The 21,554-nt window shown below is 43.3% G+C and overlaps 1 protein-coding gene across 2 annotated transcripts in view; it reads right to left on the reverse strand.

Annotated features, from left to right (window-relative positions):
• Positions 1-3,461: 3,461 nt before the first annotated feature.
• The window catches only part of KCNIP1 (potassium voltage-gated channel interacting protein 1), a 342,257-nt gene continuing 324,164 nt past the window's right edge, over positions 3,462-21,554 (reverse strand). For both annotated transcript variants that reach the window (XM_049647792.1, XM_049647793.1), the window contains exons 2-8: positions 17,440-17,564; positions 16,560-16,629; positions 15,001-15,071; positions 14,179-14,286; positions 8,931-9,035; positions 7,968-8,030; positions 3,462-4,305 (exon numbers count right to left, since the gene is read on the reverse strand). In XM_049647792.1, coding sequence (XP_049503749.1) covers positions 4,258-4,305; positions 7,968-8,030; positions 8,931-9,035; positions 14,179-14,286; positions 15,001-15,071; positions 16,560-16,629; positions 17,440-17,564 — 590 coding nt within the window. In that variant the 3' untranslated portion in view covers positions 3,462-4,257. The remainder of the gene's footprint in view (positions 4,306-7,967; positions 8,031-8,930; positions 9,036-14,178; positions 14,287-15,000; positions 15,072-16,559; positions 16,630-17,439; positions 17,565-21,554) is intronic.

A 21,554-nucleotide genomic window follows, 5' to 3' on the forward strand; every position in this document is an offset into this window, starting at 1 on the left:
GACTTGTTTTCATTGCTTTTTACTAATAGATTCATGGCAGCTGCTTTCCAACACCTTCTGGTGTTTGTATATCATTAGAGCTAGTTTTAGGAATAGGTGGGGAATGGTCTTCATGCTTTCTGAGAAATGGAGCTGAGCATACATTTTGGAGCATGGAATACTTTAAGCCCATTTTCAGCCATGTGGAGAGGTCCCTCTGTGTCTTGGGCACCATTTCTTTGTCTGAAAAGCAGGTGCCTAGAATACCTATCTCACAGAGTTGTTGTGAGATTCAAGTAAGATATCATCCATAGACAACCTGGCACCGAACAGTGGCCATCAGTCTCATCTACACTTCCTCCTAGGAGCCTCTCCAAGTGGCCTTGCTGGCCTCTGATCAGAGGATTTGCTCAGAAATGTGATGTTAGAGAACCATAGGGTGGGTTGTGGTGAGATTCTATATTTCCAGACGTGATTTCCTTATTGGAACAAGGGATATCCTCTTGATTGCCTGAGCAAGAAAAGATAGCAAGCTTAGGCCCAGATTTTCTGTAACTGCTTGGTGATCCTTCCCACCCCTGGTCCACCCAAGACCACATCAAACTCCACTCAGAGGAGCCTTCCCTCCCCGCCCTGTCTGGAATAGCCTCCCTTGCCACCCCAGTCACTCTCTACCATGTCATACTTGTATTCTCTTCATGTCACTTTACTGAAAACACGATCTATTGTCTATTTACTCCTGCGAGATACAAGATTCATAAGAGCAGGTCACTTATCTGTCCTGTTCATCACTTTAGGTTAGCTTTATTCATCATTTTAGGTTAGAAGCCAACACTGACACATGGATGAGGGGTTCAGTAGTTGATCTGGGAGGGGATCCAAGGAAGCAATGGTAGGGAAGTATAGGGAATGAGAGAGGGGACGGAAGGAGGTTCAGTAAGGGGTCCACTGTTGAGCACATTATTGCTGTGGGCTATTAGGGCTCAATGCTACTGGGGAAGTCTGGGAGACAGTATAGAAGTCACCCTGGAGTACTTCCTATGGAAAGGAGATGGGTCTGGGGTATTTATACACCAACTCTTGTCAGCCATTGGTTAAGGGCTGCTCCAGGGAAGTGTTAACTACCTGGTTCTTCTGGCCTGCCCTGCTCATAGGCAGAGTGCAGACGTCCTGGTCAGGGTCTATTTGTGACAGTCACAGTTATAAACAAAAGTCACAAGCATTTCCAGGTGGCACATTTGAATCCAACTGTGAGGTAATGGTGAGTGTCAAGGGTGTCTGGGTAAGACAGCCACAGTACCTGCTATAGGCACAATTGCTGGCAAATGGTGGCAATTTGTTAGACGATTCAGGAGGAGTAGGATCCCTCCAGAAGGACAAGTTAGAGCTGGGTGTTCCAAGCAGAGAACTTTGTTTCTCCAATAGCCCATTTTGTTTCTGAATATCTCCAGATGCTGATTTCCCTCTTGGAGTTTGGTGCTCAGGACTGAATTGTGTTTCTTGTGCTCTGGCCAGCACAGGGAGAAGAGTACCAGCCCTTGCACTCTTCTATTGCATGGGCTTTTGGCCCTAGGTATGCACTGGAATCACCTGGAGAGCTTTTAAAGCAGAGTGATGCTCAGGGCTCTACCTGTAGAGGTTCTTATTCAGTTAATCTGGGACAAGGTCCCCTGCCTTAGCACTTTAAAAACTTCTCCTTCTCTGCTCCCCAAGTGATTCTGATATGCAGCCAGAGTAAAGATAAACTGGCTTAGATCTTATATAGGCATCAAACACAGGCATCTGAAAAGATCAGAGGTGTTCCTAGCTTCAGGTCCAGCTTGATCCAGCAGCTCAGTGATCTAATCAAGGTTTCAGTTTCTGGTGTGTTTTGTTTTGTTTAAACATCTCTGCCTTGCTTTCTGTGATTCTGGTTTATCTGCTCTTTGGTTATTGGATAATCCCTCAGAACTCCTAAATCACTACCAAAATGTCCTAAGAGTGCATGCTATCTCATGTATGCCCAGTAGAAGAGAGACCATCTTTGCCTCTTGTTCCCAGCACAAATCTTGTGATTCATGCTGTTTTGGACTGGCTTAGGTATCAAGCCAATCCCTGCACCAATCATTATGGCTAGGGGGATGGCTCAGATCATGTGCTCCATTCTTAGCACTGAATTTGGTCAGTTCCCCATCTTAGCTCTGGATACACATTGCAATCACCTGAGCAGATTCTAAAGAATCCCGATGCCTAGGCCTCACCTGTAGAGATTCTACTTTAATTGGTCTGAGGTGGTGCCTGGCCCCTGGCATTTTTCAAAGTTCCCCAGATAATTGTGATGTTTAGCCAAAGTGGAGAACCAGGACCTAGACATTGTATAGCCTCATGATGCAGGTTCAGACCCCTCATGGGTAGGGCCAACAAGTACAGGTCCTCTGCTTGGGTCTAAGTGTATGTATGCCTGGCTAGGGGCTGGCCACATGTCCAGCAGCCTTCGATGACCCCATAGCAGCACCCAGGAAGCCTGGAGAAACAGAGCTGCATCTTCTACAATTTCCAGCCATGAGTGGCAGGAGCCAGTGGCAATCATATTGGGAGTATGTCATGCACGTATGACATGTGGTGGCCTGCTCTCGCTGGTGACCCATGGGCACCTAAAGGCTTTCTCCCCTTTACCGTATCCGTTTCTTCCTCTGCTATTTGGATTCAAAGAATACCCGTGCTTCTTTGAATGGACTCCAGATGAAAGAGGCATTTGTGTGGTACCTTCAGTTCCTTTCAGGGAGCCAGTTTCCCTAGCAGGAAGGCTCTATTACAGAGTGGGAAGAGTTTAATCTCTATGGAGCTGTGCTACCCTAGGTAGGTCCCTTTACCTCTGAGTTTCAGTGTCCAAACCAGTAAAATGAAGACTCTATCTCCCAGAATGCTCTACATGAGCATGAAATGAGGTAACGTATGTGAGCCCCTAGTCAGCACCTGGCACATACTAGGAGTTCAGCAAATTACTTTCCTTCCAAGAATGCCATGGTTAGCTCTAAATCTTTTTAAAGTGATGTCAAATGGGGAATCTAAGACATGGTGTCCAACATAAGTAATAATTTGTTGCTGATAGGCTGAAGCCACTTGATCAACCCTTGGACTCCAAGCCCCTCACTAGGCAGTTCCGGCCTCCTCTTCATCTCTGCATCTCCAACCATACCACATGAGACGCCAGACTTTCTACACCAGAGGGTCTTGAGAGTGACAATCTTGTTGGAAGGAAGGTGTTGTGAAGCATGTCATCTCAAAGAGGTATTTGCTTCTAGTCACAGTATTTGCTTTTAAGTGGGATATTTGCTTGGGGTCAGGGGAGGATCGCGCCCTGAGTGGCACCGGGTCTGGCACAAAGCAAGTACTAATAACTGGACGCCAATGAATGGACTAGCCTTCCCTTCTCACAGCTTACCTCTCCTGTCCAATGGAGTCATGAAAGAAATGAAGATTAAGAGTGTAAGAAATAGTTCTGTTTATTGATTAGAACATGGTATAAAATTACAGCAATTTTCAGGCATTCTGGGCTTTCTGGGAGGGGCATGCAGTGCTGGGCTCTAGCAGGAGATGGAGTGAGGGCATGGACCATTGGGCATTGGCTCTCTTCCTGGGCACATTAAGGGACTTGCATTACCAGCACAGATGCCAATGTGAGAGAGAATTATTGGTTCTTTCCTCTGGAAACAAAGGATGTGGGCAATTTGTGTCACCAGACAATGCCATGCTTAAGAATTCAGTTCTAGCCTACATATGTTAGGTGCTGGCTCTCCCAATCTAGTCATATATGGATTCATACTGTTCTGTGTAATGCTCATTCTTCCCACCAAAAGAAGGGAAACAGGCACGTTGGTTTGGGAGGCCATCAGAGGATGGTGTGCATTTGGCTCAGGTCATCTTGCTTCCAGACGCATCAAGGTCTGCTGGAGGCAGTGGGCTGGGGCACTCAAGCAAAAAAGTGTGCACTACTGTAAGCTCAAGCAGAGGGACCTTCCATAGGGCAGCAGTGTGAAGAAATGAGCATGCTTCCAAAACAAACCCAATTTCATCTTGTCTCTCTCAAGAAGACGGAGAAGGAAGAGCTGGCAATCAGAGACTGAGCCATATGATGCTGGGTTCCATAGAAAGTCTCCAGTGGAGAAGTCTTTCAAAATGCAAAAGGTGTTTCTGTCCCAAGAGTCGGTGTGTAAAATCAGAACGAGGGCAGAGCAAGGTATTAAGAAGTGGTTGTTCAGTACAACGTCTCTGAGAGCCAGATGGCTGGGTTCACAGTTACATGACATTTTGGAATAGCTGGAGGGACCTCATGATGTTGTCATCCTGGGAAGGGAGGAAGGGGAAAAGAGAGGACAGTTAGAACTCTCCGAGGATTTTCCCTGAGAAGTTCTGTTACTTCCCTGAGCAAGTCTCCAGCATGGGTTTCTCGTGCAGAAAGAACTCTGCAAGGGAATGAGAAACAGGGGTGGGGGCCCAGAAAGTAAGCAACTCAAGGCAAGAAGCACCTTCTCTGGCCTTAAGAAATTTGTAAGAAATAAATTATCCAGTGAAACAGTGAGTATTGCTTCTTTTTAGAAGCTCTGGGCAACTGCATTATATCAAATGATTTTTCTCCATCTACTGAGGTGATTGCATTTTAAAAATTCTATTATGTCATTAATTATATTGATGAATTCTTGAGTGTTAAACCAATCTAGCATTCCTGTAATAAACCCTATTTATTCTTTTTTTTTTTTTTTAACATATTACAGGATTTGATTTTTTGTACCTGTGTCCAGAGGGAATATATTAGCCTGAAAATTTTCTCACTTTGTAACAGCTTTGTCATGTTTTCTTATTAGGGTTATGATAGCCTCATAAATCAAGTTGAGAATTTTTTCTTCTTTCTCTATTCTCTGAATTTGTATGACATTAACATCCTTTCTTCCTTAGAAAGAGTTTGAAAGAATTTACCAGGTAAGACATCTGTGTTTGCCATTTTCTTTATGGGAAAGTTTTATTTATTTTTTAAAGCATTTTTTAATGTTAATTTTGAGAGAAAGAGAGAGAGAGGGAGGGACACACACAGAGAGAGAGAGAGAGTGGAGGAAGAGCAGAGAGAGAGGGAGACACAGAATCTGAATCAGGCTCTAGGCTCTGAGCTGTCAGCACAGAGCCTGACATGGGACTCGAACTCACAAACCGTGAGATCATGACCTGAGCCTAAGTCAGTTGCTTAACTGACTAAGCCTCTCAGGCACCCCTATGGGAAAGTTTTAAATTAAGGATTCAATTTCTTTGACACACATAGGACTATTCAGATTTTCTATTTCTTTTGGTGTTAGTTTTGATAAATTATATTTGTAAGGAGTTTGTAGACTTCGTATGTTGCCAAATTTATTACATAACTGACTTTTATCTTTACGATGTCTGTAAAACCTGTAGTGTTGTTACCCTTTCCATTCCTGATATTGATAGCTTGAGTGTTCTTTCTTTTTTGTTTAAATCAATCTTGCTAAGCATTTATCAGTTTTATTTATTTTTTCAAAGAGGCAAATTTTGGTTTTATTGATTTTCTTTTTGCATGTCTCCATTATATATGTTCTCTATTTTACATTTACATTTTTCTATTGTATATTTCCTAGGAAATAAGTATTGAATGTAGAACATGTTTGGCTATTAAACAACATACTTCTAAGTCCGTGGGTCAGAGAAGAAAATATTTTGAATTAAAATATAATGGAAATATGACATATTATAATCTATGGGATCTAAAGCAGTAGTTAAAAGAAATTTTATCCCTCTGTATGCACGTATTAGGAAAGAATGGTTGAAAATAAATGATCTAAATCTCCATCTCAAAAAGCTAGAAAGGAAACCTAAAAATTAAATTAAAATGAAACAGAAGGAAGAAAATAATTTACAGCACAAATGATAAAGTAGAAAGCATACCTATAATAGAAAAAAAATCAACAAAGAGAAAAGTTGATTCTGGGTGTCTGAAATCTTTTAAAAGTTGCTAGACCTTTTTTTTTTAAGTTTATTTATTTATTTTGAGAGAGAGAGCATGAGCAGGGGAGGGGCAGAGAGAGAAGGAGAGAGAAAGAATCCCTTTCTCTGCACTGTCAGTACAGAGCCTAATGTAAGACTCAAACTCACAAATGGAGAGATCATGACTTGAGCCAAAATCAAAAGCTGGACGCTTAACTCACCGAACCACTCAGGTGCCCCTAAAAGTTTCTAGAACTTTTAAAAGAAGTCTATGGAGTCAGGCTGTCTAAATTCAAATCGTGGATCTGTCATTTACTAGCTGGGTGACCTTACTCCCTTTGTGCCTCAGTTTCTTTATATTAGAGTAGCATCCATCACCATATATATCTATGGGTGGGTTATGAGCAAGAAATGAGTGAATTAATGGAGAGCAATAGAGGTTGCTAATGTGAGAAACTAATTTGAAAATTTCACTCACCTGTTAAGCAAAGTCAAAAAAGCACACTTAAATAGGGCATAGGATTTAAAATTAGAATGAAGTTCAGGGGGATCCTGGGTGGCTCAGTCGGTTAAGCATCTGACTTTGGCTCAGGTCATGACCTCAGAGTTCATGGGTTTGAGCCCCACAGGGGGCCCTGTGCCGACAGCTCAGAGCCTGGAGCCTGCTTTGGATTCTGTGTCTCCCTCTCTCTCTCTGCCCCTCCCCTGCTCGCACTCTGTCTCTCTCTCCCTCTCAAAATAATAAATAAACATTAACGAAAAAAAAAAACCCAGAATGATGGAGTTCAAGTTCCATCTCTGTCACCTACTGGGCATTAGCCACATCTCTCAACTTTGCAATGTCTCAGTTTTCTCTTCTTTAAAATGTGTATGATCAACACTACCGTGCACCCAGTTCATGATGGTTAACATGTTGAAATATTTCTATCCTTGTTGGTAAATGAGCCTTCCATCCAGCATCTGTGCCTCTGGCTATCTGGTAACTGGCACAGGACCGCTGGAGCACCCAAAGATCCATCAGCTAGTGGGTTGGCAAGCTTAGAAGGATCCCTCTAAGGCACAGCTCCTTGACCATGAGGTCAAGGTCAGTTAAGAGTGGTTAGTTCTCAGTCCACTCTCATTATAAAACATTTTGAATATCACGACCAAGGCTAAGCTTGTACAGCGCCACCACCTCTCAAGATGGTTGTGAGGTTTATGCAAAATACCTGAAACTTGGTAGGTGCTCAGTATGTATTGATAACTTCTCCTCTGCTTTGTGTATCTGCAGTTCTTACTGGGTGAGCTCAGAGTAACTGTACTTTCTGAAATAAATTGGGGATAGAAATGCATTTTTCTAAAGTAGATAAAAGCAACTATTTCTAGTTCAATTGCTGGCAGAGGCTCCGGGCTAGTCTATCCTTTTGCGGAATGAAAATGTCTTCCAAGGACCCGCAGGATCAGGATCATCTGAGTGAGTGTTAGAAAAGCAGTGCCTCAAGCCCTGCTCCAGACCTACTGAATTAGAATCTGCATTTTAAGGAGATCCTCAAGGAGGTTGGTTTGCACAGTAAAGTTTTAGCAGCGTTGATCCCCAGGACATTTGTGTTAAAACAAAGATTTCTAGAGCCTCGCCCCCAATCTAGTGTTCATTTTCAGAACCATCTGGGCAATTTTGGGGCATACCATGGCTTGAGAATTACAGCTTTAGATTTTTTTCCCAGCTACCCCTCGTAGTCTGAGGAGTGGGTCACTGAGCTGGAAGCCTGTTGGAAAAGCAGAGTGTTGTCCACTTGAGAAGTCTATGGTTTCACAGAGACCCCCTTGGCCTTTCACATCCCCCCACAATCCTTCTCAGGCTGTCTGGCTCAGCTTGTGTTTAGCCAAGACCAACCACAGCCCAGCTCCAGGAGGGGATGGAATGGAATTCTACCTGAGGTAGAGAGGGTATCTCAGCTCTCCCTTCTGCAGGGCCCCAGGCCTCAGCTTTTCTTTCCTGGATCTAGTATGTTTTGTGCTCTGAGGTCTCTCCTTACCTCCTGACAGGATTCAAGAAATTCGTCTAAAGTCACGATGCCATCTTTATTTTTGTCCATTTTCTGGAAGACACAACAGGAAGCACTTGAACGAACCTGGGAATCTGCATTCCAAAACTTGCTCTTTGTTAACCACCTTTGCCCCGAGAATTCGGGTGGTCTTTCACTGGCCAGACAATCCCACCCAACTCCCTGGTTACAGCATTTTGAGCCCCATAAGCTTCCTTAAAATTGAGAGACTTGCTCCAGACTCTCATTGCCTCATCACCAGATTATTCTGCTGATACCCTAACATGTCTTCCCCAGACTCTCCCCCAGCCTGTCCACCTGGCAAAGAGAACACTGCATGTGAGAGGTTCGACTTCTGTCTCTGTCACTTACTGTGTGACCTCGAGTGAGTCTTTAAGCCTCTCTGAGTCTCTGCTTTTCCCATCTGTGAAGTGAGAGGATTAGACTAGAATGAGCTGGGACATTCTTCAATACTCTACCACTCACTTACTTTCTTACAAAAACACCACTGTGGTCATGCTACTCTTCCACTCATGGAATAACTATAGTCACCCAAGCAAGACTGAACTCTTCAATGCAAGACCTCACACTCCAGCCCCTCCTCGTTTCCAATCTTATCTCCCACTACTCCCCAGACATAAATGCTTAACACTTAACACAAATGTGTTTAATGATGTCTTCTCTGGTTACTCTGCTCCACCAAGAATTTGTATGGAATGTAGAAGCTGTACTGTAGCATTTCTATTTCATAATACACTTCCCTGTTCCATTGTCTAGTATATACTTGCTTGCTTAATGAGATCATCTATTACTTGAGGACGACGCATTTTGTAATTCTTTTCTGTTTTCTACAATGCATAGGACAGAGTTGGACACACACCACTTGCTCAGAGGCTTGTGGGTTGGCTGGTCTAAGTTGGGCTTAAATCTCGCGCACGACGTGTGTGCACTTACCTGGAAGAAGACATCCACGTGCTGCCTTGGAGTGTCTTCTCTGAGCACGGGATATGTGTATTTCCCCATCATGTCATAGATGGCTTTGACAATGTCCATCATCTCCTGGAGGATATGGAAGCACAGTGTGAGAACATGAGGTCAGGCTCTTTTTATGTGACAGTTTGGGGCTCCTTGTCCCCCTTGTGATTGAAAGTGATTAAAAGGACTCTCTTCAGCTGATGAGAAGGGCTGAGGGGCTATATTCTGAGAGGAGGCAGTGGGACATTCTCTTTGCCTTCAGAAGCTCTTGGATAGGTTACCTTTTCTTAAGCATTATCTTCAGTGAGAGGTTATATGGGGGGTTGGGGTGAACATGTTTGTGTCCTGATCGGCCCACACTCCATTTTTGGAAGACCCTCTCCCTACTCCACAATTCCCTTGAATGGTTGGCCTGGGTGGCTGTGTTTGTACTGGGTGACCTGTCTCTGTGACCACTGCTAATTTGGAACAAAGGTGGACGTCTGACTAAAGCTGGGCTACTCTGTTTTTCTTCCTGGAGAAGTTTAGGTGATGAGGCACAGAAACTGTAATCAGGAGTGATAGAACCCTGGGACTCGAAAGTCAAGTGGCGTTGGGGCCAGAGTCAGTGCCACAGGCAAGCCATTTCCAGGTTTTAGCTGAGGTTGAGTGAAAACAGACATCAAAAACTTGTGCAGAAGAGTAGAAGTTCTGTGAAGAGGAGAAGGGAGCGAATACACAGAAAGTAGAGAAGAAGAGAAAAATGCAGGGAGAAAGAGAGGAGAGGAGAGTAAGGAGTAGAGGAAGGAGAAGGGAGGTGGGGGTGGGGGGAGAAACAGACACCTGTTCCCATGAGCACATACATGCATACCTGCACACACACACACACACACACACACACACTCACACTCTCACTCACACTCACATATACTCACACATACATACTGTATACTCACATACACTCAGGCTCTCTGAGAAAAACAGTTGAAGAAGACAGAAACAGTAACAAGGACTCAAGAAGCCGCAGAGAGGCAGTGTCTCAGAACCCTTACTCTATAAACTAAAACCTCCTCTTGCACCTCCCCACCCCTCTGTTGCTAGCAACTCTAACCTGTCATTCTTGCAGAGGAGTGTGGCCATCTTGATCTCAGCAATGCTGGAGGAGGGTGAGGAAACAGAGGGGACAAAAGGGGGGTGGAGAGAGAGAGAGGAGACTAACAACCTTCTAGTTTCAATAGAGTTTACACAAGTTCCATCAGACTAACTGTATCTTTATAGGAAATCTCTCAGCTTAAGCTAATTTATTTTGATGATTTTTTAAAAAGTTTATTTCTTTATTTTGAGAGAGAGCATGAAAGAGTGGGGGAGGGGCAGAGAGAGAGGGAGAGAGAATCCCAAGCAGGCTCCACACTGTCAGTACAGAGCCGATGTAGGGTTTGAACTCACAAACCGTGAGATCGTGACCTGACCTGAAACCAAGAGTTGGATGCTTAACTGACTGAGCCACCCAGGTGCCCCTATTTTGATGATTTTTTATATTTGTAACCAAAAGACCTCTTGCTACAAAGTCATTCTTGTTTGATGGGGCCTGATAGATGTTACAAATGCTGTCATGTTTTCTTTCTAATCTTTCAATGCTTCTGGATACAGAATAAGTGATCATTAAATATTTATTAAAATAGTTAGATTGTTCTTTTTATTAGTTTATAGATCTGTTTCCTCAAGACCGTGAACTCGTGAGGACATTCTTGCTCTTTCATTGCTAAGGTCTCTGCATGGGCTGGGAGCCCAGTAACTGTTGAGTGGGTCTGTGATGTTCTGATCACGCTGACCAGGCATGGTATTCCATGGCCCCTCCTCCAAATGCAGGCAATAGGGTGCAGGAAGGCAGCCTTGTCTTTGAGATATTTGAAATAGTGTCTACCGAGACCCAGGGGACAGACTCTATCTTGGGGTCCTTGTCTGCTACTCCTCATTCCAGGTGCTTATTTTACTTGTATTTGTTTTTAACCTATTAATACTTTTAGACTTATACAAAAGCTGTAGGAATAGAACAGAGCATGCACCTATACCTTTGACCCAGGTTCTCCTAATTTTAACTTGCAAAACCACAGCACAAGGAAACTGACAGGAAACTGACCCAGGAAACTGACATTTCTACAACAATGCTACAGTACTATTAAGGAAACTATCAAGCTTATTCACATTTCAACAGATTTCCCCCTAGTGTCTTTTTTATGGTTAAGGATCTCTCATCCATCTAACTGTTGTGTCCCCTTAGTCTCCTCTAACCTGTGACCGTTTCTGTTTGTCTTTCAAGAGCAAGGCACTTCTGATATGAAGTGTCAGTTATTATGCTGATCAGTTATTTTGTAGAATGTCTCTGCTCGTGTTAGTTCCTGGTTTTCTGATGATTAGGTTGAAGTTATGCATTTTTGACAAGAATACCAAATCAGTGATATTATATCCTTCTTGGTGCATCCTATCAAAGTGGTTCTTGATATATCGTGTTAATGGTGATGTTAACCTTGATCATTTGATTAAAGGGGGTGCCTATCAAGTTCCTCCCCTGATCTTAGTTTCTTTCAGTGGATCTTGCCTGCAAAAATGATTACTGTGGTGTTTGCCTAATGCTGACTTTGTATTTCCTTTATTCCTTCTTTATTTATTAATTAGAATTCTTCTTTAAGGAAGAATTGTCCCTTATCCCCTATTTATCTATGAATTCAATTATTTATTTGAGTACATATTTATTATTTATCTGAACACATATTATTTGAATACATATAATCTATAATTATATATATATAATTTAGTGGGGACTCATGGATGTGTTCTTTATTTTATACCTTATAATCTAATACTAACTTTTTTGTTTTTTTTTAGAGATAGAGTGTATGTGCAAGCAGAGGAGAGGGGCAGAGAGAGAGAGAGAGAGAGAGAGAGAGAGAATCTGAAGCAGGCTCCACGCTCAGTGAAGAGCCTGATGCAGAGCTCGATCCCACAACTCTGGGATCATGACCTATGCCGACCAGAGTTGGGACACTCAACTGACTGAGCCACTCTGGCACCCCTAACGCTAGCATTATTAGATATGTTGCTCAAATTGTTCTGGTTTTGGTGATTAGGAACTTTTTCAGGCTTACTCCTGCAGCTTTTTGACATGTCCCAGGCTTCCTCTCTCCCCCCCCTCACTACTTCTTCCTTCCTTCCTTCCTTCCTTCCTTCCTTCCTTCCTTCCTCTTTTTCTTCTTCCTTTTTCTTTCTTTCTTTCTTTCTTTCTTTCTTTCTTTCTTTCTTTCCTTCTTTCCTTCTTCTTTTTCTTTTTTCAAGCACCCCAGTACTTTCCAGCACTACAAGATACTCCAGGCCCATCTTGCAATTTCTCGGTCCCAGTCCTGGAATTGCCCACTTCTTGAAGGAGACTGGTTCCTTTAGCTGGAGGATGATATTCAGACACCAAGGTCTGGGTGCGAGGTGTCCTCATTGCTGGAGGGGTGTCATTGTCTTAGACCCTCCCAAGAAACAGAAATAGGAAATAAACGTCTCTACCCATGGATTTATTTTAAAATGTAGGCTTTGTAAGTCCTTCATATCTGCATTGTTATAGGTTTCTTTCCTGAGTACCTTTTATAAGAGGAAGGATTTAAGACCAATTTTGATTGCTGTCTCAGGATTTTCATTGCCTATAATTTGGATGAGATTATCTCCAAATGATTGTCAGGGGGAAGATCCAGCTATCTTTTCTAGGAAGCTGCTTATCCACACTTTCTTTTTCTTTTAAGGGGTTCTTTATTAATTCTGCCATCAAGAGAGGTCTGATGGGTATAAATGGGAACAATATTGTCTGGTCTACAAACAAGGAAGAGGGAGCTGGAGATGGTGAGATTATTCAAGTGATGGAATTATGGCTGAACCAAGGTTGACAACCGTGTTATAAGTCCCATTTTAGGGTCTTTTCTTTATCTATTTTGTAAAGTAGTATTTGAATATTTTGTCATAGCACATATTTGAGTATGTACAGAAGCATTACATTCTTTGAAAAATTGAGATAATATTATACATACGATTTTAAAAGATGAATTTTTATATCTTAATACTTTTGTATGATCTTAAACGGCCATCTGTTATCCCATTACATGTATTTCCTGGAATCCACTGAACATATCTGTTATTAGTTGATATTAGGGTTTTCACATGTGGGGGATCATTCACCACTTGATTTTCAGCACCTAGAACACCTAATAAGCCCTCAAATATATGTTGAGCAAATGCACGACTGAATGAATGAAGACTGAATGTCAGAGGGAAATTTGCAGGGCTGGGGTGAGACCTGGAGATGCTATTATTCTAGGCACTGGGCTTGGCACACAGAAGCTCAGGGAATGGGATGTTACAGGATGCTATGTCCAAGCTTCAGCTGAGATACCAAAATACAGTAGATACCAAAGTGAGTTTTGAGACAGACCTGTGGGTATTTCACTGGCTAGACACCACATGTGGCTCTAAAAGTGTCAGGCAGTGAAGACTCAGACATTATTTGTGATTTGTTAAGAGATGGCTGCACTTGCCATCGTCCCCTTCTGTGCTTTTATTAGTAGGCAAAATAGATTGTGGCCAGTGTGATCCTATTGTAATCTCCCTTCTCTCTTCTGGATGATGTCTGGATGTTGTCTGCAATTCTACCATTCCAACTTTTAGCTTTTTTTTTTTTAATGTTTATTTATTTTTGAGACAGAGCGCGAGCTGGGGAGGGGCAGAGAGAAAGGGAAACACAGAATCCGAAACAGGCTCCAGGATCTGAGCTACGAGCACAGAGCCCGATGCAGGGCTTGAACCCACAAACCATGAGATCATGACCCGAGCCGAAGTCGGACGCTCAACCGACTGAGCCACCCAGGTGCCCCTCCAACTTTTAGCTTTAATTTGTGACTATTAACCTGTGAAATGTGAGTTCTCCTAGGAAGAGTAACTCTACACAAAAATCATTTGCATTCCCTTTGGAATGTGCACTGAATACGTGTGACCCAGTGACAATAAATGAATCTGCTTAATCCTTTCTTGAGTACTTGGGGGCAGGGCAGGGTGGGGCAATGGGGTAGGTCAAAGGTGACCAGGAATCTCTCTGTTAGCCCCAAGGCAGATCCCTCCTCATTCAGACAGTTTCATTCTCCAGACGGGGCTGTTTACTGTTTAATTAGATGCCTTCATTGCGCCTCCTTCGTGACCCTGGCCTCAGCTCACTTACCTCTTTGTTTATGTATCCATCTTTATTGATGTCATACAAATTAAATGTCCACCTTAGCTTCTCATGGACGGTTCCTCTCAGTAAAATCGACAGAGCAGTTACAAAGTCCTGACAAATGAAAGAGGCATTAATGACATTAACCACCAAGCCATGGGGTGGGAGGAAGCTCTGTCTTTGGGTCAGACTCTATGACTGCTTTTATATAGTGGTATCTCCCATGTCCTCCCCTGAAGGACATGGCCAAGCTCAGCGAAAGTGCCCCCCTTCCATTCCCTACCCTGCCCCATTTTGGGGGGACAGAGCGTCCTTGAGGAAGAAAGTATGTGCTGACATCTCCAGACACAGGTAAACACAGCCTCCTGTGGCACTGCCCTATCCCACGGCTGCAGTTAGCCTCAGAAAGGCAGTATAGTCTACCACCGGAGTTCAAATCCCTGTTACCACTTCCTAGCTGTTTGACCTTGGAAAAAACACTCAATCTCTCTTTGCCTCACCGTCCTCTTCTGTAAACTGGTAATAAATGATAGAACACTACCTTGTGGGTTACTATGAGGATTAAATGAGTTAATACATGCAAAGCATTAGTACAGAGTCTGTCTCCTGGTAAGCTCGGTGTGAACGTGAGCTGTTACACTCTTTTCATTAGTCCCTCTGAGGCCCTGAGTTCCCAGAGAGGTGGGGCAGCTGCTGTTTCTCTATCTTCAGGAAATGTTTGTTAAATGGATGACGGACTGAAGCATCTGAGGACCCGACTGTCCCATCAATAGCACACAGTTTAGAAGAGGAGATGGTGAGGACCCCGGGACTCTGAGACAAGCATACCTCAAACTTCACGGAGCCTGTCTGGGTGGTGTCGAAGGCGTGGAAGAGGTAATGGGCATACATGCTGGCATCTGAAAGGCACAGAAGGAAAGGCAGGTGACAGGAGCCGGGGCTTCACAGAGGGAAGGGAGAACGCTTGGAAACAATAAGGAAGAGAAGAGGGTGCTGCTGGGGTGATGGAAAGGAGGAAAGGCAGTGTGGGCAAGCCCACTGTGTAAACAGGGACCCATGTGGCTGTCCTGGATTTTAGGTGGAAAGTTCTTAGGACAAAGACAGGCCCTCACCCTACATCTAGCCATCCCCGGAGGAAGACCCTCCTGCTGGTTCACATGGGTAATTCTTGGTGGGTGAGTGACGTGGCAACTGTGGGAAGAAGGCGCCCTTCTGAGTGATGTGCAGTGGTGCCATGGAGTGAGTACTCACTAGGGAGCAGACAGACCTGGGCTTGGCTAGCAGCTCTCTCCCTATGTAGCTGTGTGAACAGGCATCTAGCAGAACCTCTCTGAGCTCCTCTTTCCTGTCTCTGTACAAAGGGATGTAGCAAAACCTATCTCTTGGAATTTTTGAAAAAGTATGTTGAACTTTTCACATAGTCACATCATCTTAACCATCACCATGCCTGCCAAATGGTCAAAACTCAATAAACTGTGGCTCAACAGAATTCAATAGCAGTGATTCTGGGGTCTTCATGGGGTGAAGCTGCTCCCCACCTTGCAGAGGGGCCCTGTACGGGGTCCCACACCTAGGAGGGCCCCATCTGTGCCGAAGAGGCCCATGAGAGACAGAGCTCAAGAAATGTTTGGGACACTTGGATCTCCATTTCATCAGGACCCAGGGAAGGGATCCTGCAGGAGATAGCTCCTGGGGGCAGGAAGTGAAGTGGCACGTGACTCATAGAAGCCTTGGGAAAGAGCCATTGATGTCTTAGGCCCATGGAGGCAGAGCAACTTCCTTCAGGAGTCAGGCACGGCAACAGAGTGTCTGTGGGCCTGGCACACTCACTAACCTGGACTTCTATGCACAGCTTTATGTTCCCTACATCTTTTTGGATTCATTTATTTCTACAGTCTCTGGTATTGAAATTATTTTTCAAAGTTTCACCTTGCCCTCAGCTGTTGTAAGGAAAAGAATGGAGAGTGTGTAGCAAAATGGTGGAACCAACATGGCGGAGCTTTACATCAGACACTTATGGGATAGAACCCTGCTCTGCTACTTACTGGCTGCGTTATCTTGATCTTGATCTTGAGTGAATTGCTAACTTCTCTGAGATGTTGTTGCCCATCTGGGATATGATACAGTACCTGCTTTCTAGAGCTGATATGAGACTTTATGATATTGCTTTATTAATCTCTTCTCCCCTCTTGGAGAGGATCCATTTCAGAGCTCTTTTCTGCTAAAACTTTAGCTAATTCCATGTCTTGTAATAAGGGAGGGGAATCTTACTCTGAGTTGTCCCTGCTGTTGAGGAGGAGACAGATAACAAGAAACATGAACCTGGAGGAAGAAAGGCTGCTCACCAGAGAAGGATTTGGGAAGGATCTTTTCAAGATCAGACTCACCTCCATGAGGGAAAAACTGAGCATAGATCTGCTTGAATGTTTCTTCATTGACCACACCGCTGGGACACTCCTGCATGAAGGGGAGAGAGTCAGTGGGAGGGAGGGCTGCCTGGCCCCGAAGGAGGAGACTGGGTCCAGCCTTGGGGTTTAGGATTCCTCATCATCCCTGATGAACAGCGACTGGGCAAACACCTGTACACTTCTGTGCCTCCAGGTGAGTGGCCGGGAGATAGCCCTGCCTTAAGAATGAAGCTGCCTTGCAAAATGATGAGACATCATCAGAGAATTGGCACTGTGAGGTAGAAACAGCTTGGGATTTGGGCCTAGGAAGGTCTGGGTTTGGATCCTGGCTCAGCCTCTTCTAGGCTTTGCAACTTTGGGTGAATTAGTGTCTGATCCTCAATGTCCTTACATGTAAAATGGGGCTAACAGTACCTTCTGACAAGGCTGTCATGAGGTTTAATATATGAAATAATACGGCAAATTAATACATGGGCATTCAGGCTTACACATCAGTCTCTATGAGCTCAGTTAGCACAGACCTAAATCTCATCAGTTCTGGGCACCGACAATATTGACAGTGTGAGTGGGTCACACTAAGGCTAGAAGTTGGGCCAAGGTGAATTCTCCAAGGTTGTGCCTGCCATGTTGTGAAGTTCCTAGGCTATTGGCCAGTTTCCCATCTATGGAGATAGCCTCCTTCTTGCCTGAAGTCTTTCTTTCTAGCCAGGTGATCTTGCTCTCATGTCTTTATAGAACTGGCCTTTCTTTTACAACTACACATATGGAAAACTCTCTGATGGGCCCTGTTGACATTTGGAAGAGCTTTGCTCCAGATGGGAAATCCTGCCTGGGCCTTCAGATGCCCTGTGGGCCTTACATTTTTGAAGCCTCGATAAAGAACTTGCAGCTCCCTCTTGGTGAAATTGGTCTGGGCCTCCAGCTGCTCCAGTCCCTCAGGCCGATGGCAAACCATGGTCATCTCCAGCTCATCTTCAATCTTATCTGGAACCAGAGGAGATGGCATTGGAGTGGCTGACTTCAGTAGCCACTTGTCAGACCACAGTCTGGGCTGTCAAAAGAGTAGTGTTATGACCTGGGATAAGGGATTCGGGGCTGGGGTCACACTGCAGATGATCCTTCTGCCTTGACCACCCCCCGACCCCAACCCAGTCACTTCTGTCTCACACTCAGTCCAGTCATTACCCCAGGGGTGTCAGGCACTACTCAGGGAGGGAGCTTCAGGCTGGAGATGAACACGTTCCAAGTGGAGATGAAGGCAGGAGTGCTAAAAATAAGTCTATAATGAAAACTTTCCCTTTCTTTCAAAATAACTTCTTTGCACATTCAATTTGCTGCCCACTGAACCATGTGAATATTCTAGAGACACAAGTAAGTGAGTGGAATGATTAACAGCTTTCAAACAGCAAAGGGAAACAACTCTATTAAGAATGTAGAGCAAACTCTTACCATTTGGTACGAATAGATGAAGGCTAACCCAATTTGGCAAAAAGTTCCAATTATGGCATGTTAAATATTAATTTAAGAGTATGAGTGTATTTTACAGTGTTGTTTTGTAATGTCTACTAGACATTCTTAAATAATAGGCAAGTGACTTAAATGGGAACTACTTGATATAAATCAAAGCTTCTGAAGCGTTTGAGGGGTTCCAAAAACAGTTGTCTGAAGTAGCAGTTTGTTCCTCCAATAAGAATGACAATGTAATATAATTTTTCACCAGTTATTGAAAAAAGGGTCAGTCAAAGCAAGAAATCTGCCCATCTCCTACTGAAGGGCCACAAACTGAATAAGCGGAGGTTTCCACACTTTACCATCAGAGCAGGATAAATGAGTGTTTTCCTCTGGGTCCTGCCAGACGCTTTCTATAAATTTATTCCAATCAAGAATCAATTGTCGACTAACCTTCGCTGCCCACAGCTGTCGTGCAGACATTAGCAAATCCACGTACTGAACATGTACTGGGCCGGCAAGAATAGTGATGAGATGGGCAAGCTGCTGGGAACGCCACACTCCACATCACATCCCATGACCACAGAGGGTGGGGGGCAGGCTGTGTTTCTGAGAGAACAGGGTGAGCAAGTGCTTTCCACTGAGTACATCTGTCTAGTCAGTGCCAAGCTCTTGCTATCAGATTTTCTCTTCAATTGTCACTTTTCCTTTTGAGACTGTGATCTTAATACAAAAGGAAACTCTCCAAATGGGTTTGCGTCTTGGACATCTTCCCTAAGGAAATGGATGTTTGGGGAAGGTGCCAGGGAGAGGCAGAAGAACTTGGTGATAATTGCCAGTGTTTGTCTTTCTTGTGTGCTGGGCAACTGGTATCACCTTATCCTCTTGGGAGTAGGGCAGATTATTTAATATAAATAAGATACTCTGTTTATACAACATAGCTGCAAGTGACCGATTTCTTTTTAATTCTTACAGAGCCTTTAATTATTGTTTTGTTTGTAGCTAACAAGTGGCAATTACCTTAACATTGCAGCATTTCTATGTAAATCAAAGGGCTGATCCACCCCTCCAACGCCCCCCCCCCCATGTAAATTTAATTCAGAATACTTGCCTATATTTTTAGCTCATTTTAAAATAGAAATAAAATTATTGGTTTGAATCTCCCAGTGTTAGATTTAATAGCAATTTTATTTTGGAAAACACACAGATATTTAAAAGTGTGAAGAGAGGTGAACTATTAAAATGGAAACAAGGAAGGCAGAAATGTATTTTTTGGAAGAAATGATGTATTTTTGCAGGCATATAGTATACCATTCTCACTTTAACTTATCCAGAAGCTGAAAAGACTTCTTTTGAAAGATTGTCTTGTTTCTATTAATCTTCCTGTGACTGAATTCTTCACAAGATCAGGGAAGTCTGTTTGTGGGAGTCTGTGAGAATCTCTCTGATTCATAAGCTGCACTTACTTACCATCTCCTCTATTATAAATGCACTAAGTAGTTACTGAAATATCAACTATTAAGCCCACTTCATTAAGGGAGAACTAGACTTTATCAATAAATGATTTGTTTGCTGTCTGGGCAGAGGGATCAATTTCCATATTGGATTCCATAATATCTGAATATTGGGATGATGATTGCCAAGCTTTGGTTTGGTTTTGCTTCTCATCACCCTCTAATTGTCAGGCTGTGGTAACATCAGTCACTGAAGGAAATTCATGTCTTTGGGGCTCAAGATGCTGGGAAGTAGCCTGCGTGTCTTCAACCAGTGGTTCTCAGTTTTTTGTTTTAATGTATTTCATAGTAAGAGCTACAATTAACAGCACATTCCAGGATGCACATACATATAAACAAAGATTTTATGACATATTTTGAAGCAAAAATTTCCTTAAACACTTTTCCCTATTGATGTGAGATGTACTCTGTTCTCAATTTTAATCTATTTCTTTGTAAAATTGTGTTAACCTTCATGTGTCATGACCTGTGAATGGAAAACACTGAGTTGTCTACACTTGTGGCAACCTTCTAGAAGGGCCCACATCTCAGCATTCCTCTCCCTCATACCTGCTCTCCCTTCCCCTCCTTCATCTAGTTCCAGCCACTATAAATATATTCTGAAGAAATTTCTGAAGGGGCTGCTAAGGTTTTCACATTCCTCCTGTTGCACTGACCCCCCTCTCTCAGGGAGTCCCTGGGTGCTGCCCAGGTGGTCCCTCCCAGTAAAGGAAGGAGGGAGGCCCAGCTCTCGGGTTGGAGGAGGAGGAAACAGAACTAACAGGTGGGGAGCCTCTTTGACAGTTTCTTCTGTTAAGAGTCTGCAAGGTGAAATGTTGCTTGATATTATTTTTGTTATTGAAAGTAATGGTGAGTCAGTTACTAAGTCAGATTGAGTTTGGATGATAGACATTAAAATTAACCTAGAAATTTAGTACTATGGTGGTAACTACATAACAAGAATTAGAATACCTTCTGTTGGCAAAATACTGTTAATCTGTAAAATGTTTTCATGCCTGTTGTCCCACTACAACCTTGTGTGTGGTGGGGAGCGAGTATTAGAAAAATGGGTGTCTTAACAGACAAGGAGATTGTCTAACCGTGAGTATCTTAAACACTGATGAATTGCCTATTACTGCGGGTAAAGCAAGATAGAAAAAATCAACGGGAGGGGATTTACAGCAGGAAATTCCCAGACTGAAAGAGAAGTTGGAGAAGATGATTCAGATTAAGTGGTCTTTATTGTTTTGAGGTCACGGACTCTTCTGAGTGTGGGATAAAAGCTTTAGACTCTCAGAAAAAGAAAATGCACCTAATTATGGCATTTTTCTGTACTTTCAGTTAGGTCTTGGATATTTTAAACACATGGAGACATGTTAAGTGCTTCTAGCACAGGAGATCTCTTCCAAGCTCTGTCACTAAATGGCTTTGCCTAAGACAGAATGGGACCTAGAATCGAGCCAGTCCCAGGTCTCTTTTATAGATCTGGCTTCCATGTGCCCCTACAATGGCTTCCCTTTCCCTTAAGCACAAACTGCAAATTTGTTTGTGACCAATATGACAAAGTTTGCAATATTAGGAGCTATGCTCCTAACAAGCTCTGTACAGGTCACACCCTTAGGTTATGAGTTGTAAGAGGACCCAAGCCTTTAGTCTCCTCCCTAGTGAATCTCCTCTGTTAGTTCTGTGACCATGACCACGGCCAAGGCCAAAAACCATGGCCATGATGACTTCCTTCTCCCTACACTAGAAAATAGTCTCTTCATCGTGGGGTCTCTGGGTTGGACTTGATAATCACCTATCTGTTTTCAAGGTTACAAAATGGTGGCCCTTGACATAGAATGCAGCCCCCAAATAGGTCTTGTTTTGTTTATAAAATGTGATGGTTTTTTTTGTTTGTTTGTTTTTGTTTTTGGAATTAACTGCCACTATTGAAAGATGAGAGATCGACAAATTCGGATATTTTATTTCTCTTGGAAAATGGGATTATCTAACAACTTTTAGTCTCAAATTCTCACAAGGAAATAGTTTA

Source organism: Panthera uncia (assembly GCF_023721935.1).
Source record: "Panthera uncia isolate 11264 chromosome A1 unlocalized genomic scaffold, Puncia_PCG_1.0 HiC_scaffold_17, whole genome shotgun sequence".
NCBI lineage: Eukaryota > Metazoa > Chordata > Mammalia > Carnivora > Felidae > Panthera > Panthera uncia.